This window comes from Asparagus officinalis, chromosome 3 (genome assembly GCF_001876935.1).
Source record: "Asparagus officinalis chromosome 3, Aspof.V1, whole genome shotgun sequence".
NCBI classification, from domain to species: Eukaryota; Viridiplantae; Streptophyta; class Magnoliopsida; order Asparagales; family Asparagaceae; genus Asparagus; species Asparagus officinalis.
In genome coordinates, this window is record NC_033796.1 from 21306572 (window position 1) to 21315947 (window position 9376).

Sequence of the window (9376 nt, forward strand, 5' to 3'; positions counted from 1 at the left end):
CCGCCCCAGCCTTCGTCATCGCCTTCCGCGGCACCGCCAACCTCTGGGACGTCCTCGTCGATGCCAACCTCTTCACCAAAACCATCGACATGACTGCCCGCCTCCTCCACGCCAAAGACGAGGTCAAGAAATTCGTCCGCACCTCCTCGGAGTACACATCCGCACAAAAAGGCTCGGCCCCGAAACTCTGGATCGCCGGTCACTCTCTAGGCGCAGCCGTCGCCATCTCCGTCGGGGTCAAGCTAACACTAGTAGAAAAACGACCAACCTAGACGGAAATTTCCGTCTAGGTTGGTCTACAATCCGTCTAGGGCCGGTCACTCTCTAGGCGCAGCCGTCGCCATCTCCGTCGGGGTCAAGCTAACACTAGTAGAAAAACGACCAACCTAGACGGAAATTTCCGTCTAGGTTGGTCTACAATCCGTCTAGGTTGGATCATCTAGACGGAAATCCGTCTAGGTAGATTGGTTTATTCTGTTACCGTCTAGTTTGGATCAAACTAGACGGATTTCCGTCTAGATTGATCAATCTTCAACCTAGACGGAAATCCGTCTAGGTTGACCCTAGACGGAATTCCGTCTATAAGGAACCAACCTAGACGGAAGTCCGTCTAGGTTGATTATTACAACCTAGACGGAATTTCCGTCTAGTTTGGTTCATACTAGACGGAATTCCGTCTAGATTGCTCTTTTTCCAGCAAAAAAAAATATATTACAATTTGTATTTCCCTGTACAATTACACCAATACATGAATACATACAATAAATACTGTATATATGAATACATCCAACCATCCAAATATAATCAAGATTTTAGACAATTCCATTCAAACCCAAAAATATACAAATCCAACATAATGCACAGACCCAGCCATAATATAATCAATTCCAGCGTAATAAACAAATCCAACACGCATATAAGTATTGTTATAACATCCAACACGCATATAAGTATTGTTATAACATCCAACACGCATATAAGTATTGTTATAACAGATAAAGCTGTTCATTGCATTAAAAATCCACAAAAAACCTCATAAACCTCATCGGTCGTCGTCGTCGGCAGTATCTCTATCCTGGTTACGAGAACGTGTGCTGCTCCCTCCAATATCTCCACTCTGAATGGTCAATTGAATAATCATTAAGGGGTGTTTAATACATATTAAATATAAATGAATTTATTATTTTAAGAAAAAAATAAGGTACCTGAGTGCTGCTCTGACCAGCACCGGAATTATCGCCAAGCGAGCTTATAATCCGTATAACACCACCATACGCGCCATGAGGAATCACACCGCTTAAATATTGCATGACATACCCCAGGAGATCATCCATCGAGTTCGCCGTCAGCGCAACTCTTGTCATCTCATTAGTCACCTGGATATGTAGCTCCGAGTCAATCTTGTCAAGCAAATATGCAGAGATACGTGCGACAAATGGCATAGCCTGGAACCGAGGCGGGGCTGCTCTCATGGATGTAAATGGTGTGGAGGATGCTGTGGATGACCTCATGCTTACGCCGGGTGAAGCTCCAACACCATGCAGAGGATATCTCCCTCTCCTATGTTTAGGGAGAAATAAATATTAAATTTACCTCTCGAATTCAATAATGATAAAAAAATATAAATAGGAATGTAGTATTCAAATTGATTCAAATTTTCTACATCCATACCTATTATGACCCATCAAATGCTGTGTGAGAGTAATGTTGTCCTCTGCAGAAAGCATGTGAGGGTCCGGCTCAGATTGTTCCTCCTGCTGCGACATATACACAGTTGCAGCCTCCTTGGATGCAGCCTCAAATCCCTCCTAAAGCACAAATATATAATTAATTCATGGTAAAGACAATGTTATTTGTGTTCTCATTTCCTCATAATATTAACAACAAAATAGAATTAATAATACTACACAAGATATGTATAACTCTCACCACCAACTCGAGATTTGCCTTGATCTTATCTCGATTCTTCTCATCACCCCTATATCTATCACGGAAAATGCCATACGCCGCTTTCGCCCTCAAGTGTATTGGCATTAATGATTTTCCCTGTCATATTATATATTATCACACTCATAATCATACTAATCATTAAATTCATCAAAACTTTAGACGGAAATCTACCGTATCCTGACAATAAACATCCTCCAGATTGGCATAGGAGTGTGAGCCCAAGTGGTGGTCATGCAGCTTCTTTCTTCTATTTTCTGACCCCTTCGTGGATTTATTCTTTTTTAAAAGAAAAAAATTAGCAAATATGCAATAAATTAATATCTTAAAAGTATAAAGTAATTTTCATGAAACTAACCTTGGAGGCATCGCTGTCCCAATACATGAGGAGAGCTGTGAAATGAACCTCGTCAACTCGGGCGTCGAGGTTTAAAAACCTCTGCCAGTCCTCCTCATACCTGTCATAGGTTTCATGTTTGATCTCATGCCTCCATTGTTTGAGAACTACTTCAACCTTAACATTGAACACATAATTCCAAGCCCCCTCAAAGTCCTCAAGGCAGAAGCAGTCCTGTAGATTTACATACACATTTAGGAAAGATAATTTAATATCAAATACTAATTATTAATAAATAAAAAGTAATAGCAATATGTAGTTACCATAAGCGCTGTCCATATCGCCTCGTATGCGCTCCATGGTAGTTCTCGAAATTGAAAATAAGGGTTGATAATGGTCGCTCTACGCACTAGAACCCCAATATATGCATTCAAGCGGGTCGACCATGGACCAACGGGCAAATTAGAACTATTCCACCGAATTATTGCCCTCATTCCTCTTGGCGGTTGTTTGGAATCAGGCTTACCTCCGCCACGTCTGTTCTCGATACGATCCTTCTTAGCACCTACAATAATAACATGATAATATATCATATAATATACAAATGTGAAAATTAAAAGTATTTATACAATTTACCATTCGCTATCTCTCTTTCCTTTGCTGCGAGTGCAACCTTCTTTCGTGTCTCAATCATTTCACGCATTTCTTCTAATTTTCTCGCAGCACGTGTATGGTACTTCCTTGCGTCAGCCATAGACTTATGAGAGGCTGGAGGTAAAGGTAAACTAAGATAGTCCTGTGTCTTTGGCCGCAAGTCCGTGTGGAATGTATAAGATGGATATGTCGGTGTCCAAGTATCCCCTACATAAGAAAGGAGAATCATTAATATAGTTTTTAATTAACCATTATAATTGAGCATTATAATATTGAATACCTGCATCAGGGGATGGTTCTGGTACTGCATCAGAGGGGCCAGGTGATGAATAACCCGCATCTGCAACAAATTAATCACTATTAGCTAGATAATTAATAATTGATAAAATATATTAAAGTATTAATTAATTTTTATACCTGCATCCGGAGATGGTAGTGTATCATCAGCACCACTACCAGGGGTGATACTACGTGATCGATCACCCTCGAGGTCAAAGAGTCTCCTCATCCTCCTCATCTGCAATTTCAATTATTAACATAGTTAAGAAAAAAAATATACATGCTCATGAGATAAGTTATTATGAAATGCATTGTTCTTATTATGATTAGCTAAAAAACTTTAATGCAGTGTAACATATATATTACATACCTACATCCAACGCCACATTCTGTGCGTAAGAGAATTCTTGCCAAACATCATCAGATGAACCAATTGGTTCACTATAATTATATTCACTTTCTTCAATATTTTTTTCATTGTTATTAGGTAGAACAACAGATCTTGGCTCCTTGTACAAAACCACCCAATCAGATATGACATTCGGATCTCTCACGAAGAAGCACTGATCAGCTTGTTCTGCAAAAATGAATTTCTCATCCGTATATACTTCTCGATGGAGATTGACAAGTGTAAATCCATAATGATCCTTTTGCTTTTTTGCAGGACACCACCGAACCTTGAACATCGTGTAAGTACATTGTTTTGGTTTACCAAACCCGTAAATTACTTCAACAATATCTTCTAATTGGCCATAATATAGTATGTCAGCTAGAATTGGGTTCTGATCTCTTGTACTTGAAAAACATTCTTGAGCAAACAAGCCCATGACCCCACTGTTCTGAGTTACCCTCCTATCATCAGTCTCTAGCGTTCGAAATTTATATCCATTGATCAAATGCTCATTATAACGTCTCACTTCATAATAAGGGCGTTGTGCATGTATAATAATTTCATCTGGTAACGTAGTACCATCAAGAAGTGATTTATCAACCTAAGACAAAAAATTTCAGAATATTTAGGGGATGTTATATTATGAATGTTCATAAATTAATTGTTAAATACTTACATCAAATCTTAACCAATCAGAAAATTCTTTCCTATGTCTTTTCTGAATATTATGCGCTGCATTCCTACCGGTTGTTTCATTCTTAAGCTTCTCCAAATGTCGCCTACATAAACAATATATAAGTTTGCATTGCGAACATTATGTAAAATGAATAGTCTCATCTATATTTCGGGTGTTATTTGTTACCTTCGATAGTCTGCGAACATATCAAGGTTTTCCAGCACATATGCATGAATTTGTTCTAAGAGAGATCTCGGATATTTTTCACGCTTTCTCTCCTTATCTGGTACTTGAGCCGTGGTTTTCTTCTGGCGCATGTAACGTGATGCAAAAATAAAGCATTCATTTGCCACGTATCCTTCAGCTATCGAGCCTTCTGGACGAGCTCGATTGCGAACATTATGTTTCATGGAGCCCAAGTATCTTAGAATCAAAATAACTAATTATTAGCACGGTAATTTCAAAAACGCATATACAAGTAATGAATGCAAAAAAAAATATAATTTACCTCTCAATCGGATACATCCAACGATAAGTAACAGGTCCGGCGATTCTAGCCTCTCTTGCAAGATGCTGGGTAAGATGGACCATAACCGTAAAAAAAGAAGGAGGGAATATTACTTCCATATTGCATAGAGTAACTCGGACCTCAGCTTCAAGTTTTTTAAATTCATCTACATCTATGACTTTAGAGCATAATTTTCTGAAAAACCCACAATACTCAATAATAATCTTCGACGCTTCTTTATCCATATTGTTACGGATTGCAACAGGAAGCAATTGATGGAGAAGAACGTGATAATCATGGGTCTTCAGACCTAAGAGTTTTCGCTCTTGCACTTGGACATTATTTGAAATGTTAGCAGAGTAACCATCCGGAGACTTTACTGATTTGAGAATTTCACAAAATCGTTGCATCTGCTCATTTGTCAGTGTAACACGAGACGGAGGCAACTTTAATTTTTTAAGTCCAACATCTTGAGCTTGCAAATCATTTCGGATATTCAAAGCAGTCAGATCTTGGCGCGCCCGTAGATCATCCTTCGACTTGTTTGCATCTTGTAGGAGAGTTGATACTATGTTATCACATATATTTTTCTCAATATGCATGACATCTAAGTTGTGGCGGATTTTAAGATTTTGCCAATAAGGTAGCTGAAAGAAGATACTAAATTTAGTCCATCCTCTAGGTAATTTTTGGTCTTCTTCCTCAACTTGCATTTTCCGGACCTTTCGCTTACGCTTCAGTGGCCTTTTTGACTTTAAATAATCTCTTACTCTGAGCGGGCTAAATTTAGAATAGCGTTTTTTCCCAAACACAACTTTTGGAAACCCCTCAAGTAATTGAACGATCTCAGTACCTGTGAGTTGACGCGGCTTCATTCTTTTCTCAACTGTGCCATCAAACTTAGCTGATAATTTTCTGTACTTATGACTCAAGGGCAACCACCTTCGATTAAACCAATAACAACTCTTTCGGCTATGTGGTAATTGAAGAGCTTCAAATTCCGGACCACATACAGGACAAGCACACTTTCCCTTTGTGGAATACCCAGACAGATTAGCATAGGCTGGAAAATCATTAATCGTCCATAATAGAATAGCACGTAATCTAAACGATTCTTTTAAATGGGCATCATATGTTACAATACCCTCAGACCATAGTTGTTTCAGCTCATCAATTAGAGGCTCTAAGTAAACATCAATATCATTTCCAGGTGCATGTTTACCGGGTATCAGTAATGAAAGTATCATAAATGGCTGTTTCATACAAAGCAATGGAGGTAAATTATATGGCATTAGTACAACTGGCCAAGTAGACCAACCAGAGCTCATTACCCCAAATGGATTGAATCCGTCACTTGACAGACCCAGTCTTACATTTCTGCAATCTTCGGCAAATCGAGGATAAATTTTATCAACATGCTTCCAAGCTACCGCATCAGCAGGATGTCTCAATTTACCATCATCTACTCGATCTTCCTTGTGCCACCTCATATTTTTCGCCGTTTCTTTGTTCATGTACAATCTTCGCAATCTAGGAGCTAATGGAAAATGTCGAAGCACCTTGGCTGGAATTTTCTTCTGTGTTATCTCTGTCTCCGTTGTAATCCTTATTGAAGAATTTGTACGTTGTTTCCACCTAGAAACTCCACATGTCGGACATTCTTGAAGGTCTTTATTGGCCTTGTGGTACAAAATACAATCATTCGGACATGCATCAATCTTATTATAATCTAGACCCAGAGCAGCGACAATCTTCTCAGCTTGATAAGTTGTTTGGGGTATGCTATTCACTCCTCCAGGTATTACAGTTCGAAGCAAATCAAGAAGCATTTCAAAATAATTATCTGACATACCGCTAAGTGTCTTAATGTGTAGGAGTTTTAGCATAAATGAAAATCTGGAGTACTCGGTACATCCCTCATATAAGTCCTTTTCACTATCTTCTAGTAGCTTCAATATTCGTTCTATTTCTGCGGAGGAATGCATATCATCAATATTTTCGGCACTTCCATCATCTCCTACTTCTTCAGCTTCAACATCGATATCATCTTCACTTTTATCTCCGATATCATCCTCGACATTATCATCACCCTCAAATTCTCTAGGTCGAGGAAAAATATCATTCAACATTGTTTCTGTGTCATCTATTCGTTGTCCACCGGACGTACCGACACGCACATTTGGATCCTCATCTTCAGTGATACCTTCCCCATGCCAGTTCCAATATTTATATTTTTCATCAAAACCTGATTTCATTAGGTGGATCCGTATATCATTACTATTCAGCAATTTCAAATTCCTACACATGCAACAAGGACAATACATAGCACCACTTGCTAATTTTCTCGGATTCATTTCTGCATAACGTATGAAGGCTTCACATCCCTCCTTGTATCGTGTGTCACGAAATCTATGAAGCCGTGGGATATCTATCCATGATTTGTCAGGAATTACCCTCATCTGTAAATTATATATAATTATTAACTACGACAAATCACACAACTACTAGTACATTCATGACTCTTATACATACAAAACAAATCTAACATACGTTCATATATCATTTAACAATATAAATTTAGTTCTACATAAAATATATTTGAAACGTACGTAGAAACTAATTACACCAATTGATCGGCTGTCATAGGAAGGCTTCTATCCATTAAGAATATAGTAGTGCTTACATCCAACTTCATATACTTTGTATATTTTCATTTCTTGAAAATTTCGGCAGCACCTACCCGCTGTTCTCCCTGTACACTGTGCGGATGTTATTATGCGTATCAGCAATAGCCCGAAACGCAGAACAACATACGCTTATTGTACACGGAGAACAACGAATACGTGCTGCCAAAACTTTCAAGAATGAAAATATACAAAGTATACAAAGTTGGATGTATGCACTACTATATTCCTAACCCGTCCGAGAAGGACAGATCCAATAATTACGAATTTCAGTACCAATTTTTTATTCCTATAATATAAAATAAACGCTCATTTTTGGAAGAAAACTTCGTCTCCTACCCAAATCTGAGTCGTATATCATATATTATAAGTCCAAATAATTGGATGTAATTATTGGACGGAAGTCTAGGGATAACGTTATTTTTTTATTCACCTAAATTGGATTATAACACATTATAAAAATTTATAATGTGTTATATATCACTCTATTTTTTACAAAAAATTATTTCACATATTTTCACATCACAAACTTAAATAATCACACATACTTATAGCACGAATGAAACTTAAATGAGTTAGGGTTTATAAGTGTTTAAAACTCAATAATGATAACTAGTGTTGTTCAAATGAATTAACATGTATTTAATTAAGTTAGGATTTTCAGAATTGAACTCGTTTATTTTTCAACATAATTAGGGTTTTTAACCAAATTCAACAATAATTAATAATAAAATTGAAATTTCTAAAGCTCAGTAGAAAAATCATACCTTTTAAACTGATTTCCGCAACGGACACCGCCGAAGGAGGGGGCTGAAGAGGGGTTTAATTTGCCCTAGCAACCTAGACGGAATTTCCGTCTAGGTTGACCTATCAACCTAGACGGAAATTTCCGTCTAGGTTGAGGCAACCTAGACGGAAATTCCGTCTAGGTTGATCTGTCCGTCTAGATTAACAAACTAGACGGAACATTCCGTCTAGTTTGTGTCAACCTAGACGGAACAAACTAGACGGAATTCATTCCGTCTAGTTTGAATCAAACTAGACGGAAAAATATTCCGTCTAGGTTGTTCCGTCTAGGTTGCTAGTTTTTCTACTAGTGTAATCAAGGACGGAATGGACAAATCCGAATTCGACACGTTTCTGTTTAACCCCCCGTTTCAAGCTCTCACTTACGGGTCGGATAATCCAGAAAAGGGATCGCTGAACTCAGTGCTGAAGAAGTTCGAGAATATTTTGGCCGATCTTTTAAAATCGGCGCTGGGCAGTGATGAGGATGCTGACGAGCATTTGTACGGATGGGCGCCGAGATTGTACGTGCATCCTGACGATTTGGTGTGTATGGGGTTTATACCGTTCTTCGAGGAGAAGAGGAATGAGAATAAGAAGGATATATTGGTTCTGGCTCAGTTGACGGCGAGCGATGGGAGCCTGGTGAATATCGGGTGGGCGTGGCCGAAGACGCTGTCGGCGAATTACATGAGGTCGGCGGTGATGTATGTGAATAGAGGGGAGAGGAAGGGAGGGGAGGTGGAGGAGGGTGATGTGGAGGAGATGGGGAGGAGGCTGAAGAATATTAAGAAGGATGATAAAGGGATTGGTAAGTTTTTGAAAGCGCACTCGCTTGAGCAGTGGTTCGATCACAAGCTGCATCTTGTGCCGCAAAAGCACGTGCACTCGTCGGCTGCCACTGCTTAGGTTGATGAATGGCTTGTGAATGTGGTTTGGTTTGCTTTGATTCGTGTGGATTAACTAATCGTGTGTGTGATGTGTGTAGTGTGGTTCTGGTCTATGGTTGTGCGCGTGCAGCTTTGCATGTGTGAAGTACAAGTGAAAATAAGATGTATTAATGTATTGCGATAATCTATATCTATATCTATATCTATCTATATCTATACTATAC

At 38.7% G+C, this 9376-nt stretch overlaps 3 protein-coding genes across 4 annotated transcripts; 1 reads left to right on the forward strand and 2 right to left on the reverse strand.

Moving 5' to 3' along the window:
* Positions 16-9171, forward strand: LOC109834754 (GDSL esterase/lipase At4g10955-like). Its single transcript, XM_020402774.1, has 2 exons — positions 16-251; positions 8584-9171. The coding sequence occupies exons 1-2, from the start codon at positions 90-92 to the stop codon at positions 9169-9171; spliced, it is 750 nt and encodes a 249-aa protein (XP_020258363.1). The 5' UTR covers positions 16-89.
* LOC109833323 lies at positions 874-3470 on the reverse strand. Its single transcript, XM_020400957.1, has 10 exons — positions 3356-3470; positions 3219-3278; positions 2921-3145; positions 2608-2849; positions 2306-2518; positions 2122-2226; positions 1930-2046; positions 1672-1808; positions 1206-1560; positions 874-1117 (listed from the first exon to the last, which is right to left on the reverse strand). The coding sequence occupies exons 1-10, from the start codon at positions 3453-3455 to the stop codon at positions 1043-1045; spliced, it is 1629 nt and encodes a 542-aa protein (XP_020256546.1). The 5' UTR covers positions 3456-3470; the 3' UTR covers positions 874-1042.
* On the reverse strand, positions 4120-6943 carry LOC109833322. 2 transcript variants are annotated; one of them, XR_002245197.1, is made up of 3 exons: positions 4793-6943; positions 4285-4707; positions 4120-4209 (listed from the first exon to the last, which is right to left on the reverse strand). XR_002245197.1 is itself a non-coding variant. In XM_020400956.1 (3 exons), exons 1-3 carry the CDS (start codon positions 6919-6921, stop codon positions 4273-4275), a joined length of 2481 nt encoding a protein of 826 aa, XP_020256545.1. In that variant the 5' UTR covers positions 6922-6943; the 3' UTR covers positions 4120-4272. The 2 variants fall into 2 exon arrangements, 1 of the variants encoding a protein (XP_020256545.1); XM_020400956.1 differs by having other exon boundaries at positions 4120-4387; positions 4471-4707.

Coding starts and splice junctions, on each gene's coding strand:
- LOC109834754 (XM_020402774.1), top strand. CDS start 90: ATGACTGCCCGCCTCCTCCACGCCAAAGACGAGGTCAAGAAATTCGTC. Junction 252..8,583: donor TCGGGGTCAAGCTAACACTA/GTAGAAAAACGA, acceptor AGTGTAATCAAG/GACGGAATGGACAAATCCGA.
- LOC109833322 (XM_020400956.1), bottom strand. CDS start 6,921: ATGTTGAATGATATTTTTCCTCGACCTAGAGAATTTGAGGGTGATGAT. Junction 4,708..4,792: donor TGGATGTATCCGATTGAGAG/GTAAATTATATT, acceptor TTTGATTCTAAG/ATACTTGGGCTCCATGAAAC. Junction 4,388..4,470: donor ATGTTCGCAGACTATCGAAG/GTAACAAATAAC, acceptor TTGTTTATGTAG/GCGACATTTGGAGAAGCTTA.
- LOC109833323 (XM_020400957.1), bottom strand. CDS start 3,455: ATGAGGAGGATGAGGAGACTCTTTGACCTCGAGGGTGATCGATCACGT. Junction 2,047..2,121: donor ATGTTTATTGTCAGGATACG/GTAGATTTCCGT, acceptor ATAATATGACAG/GGAAAATCATTAATGCCAAT. Junction 1,118..1,205: donor CTGGTCAGAGCAGCACTCAG/GTACCTTATTTT, acceptor TTGACCATTCAG/AGTGGAGATATTGGAGGGAG.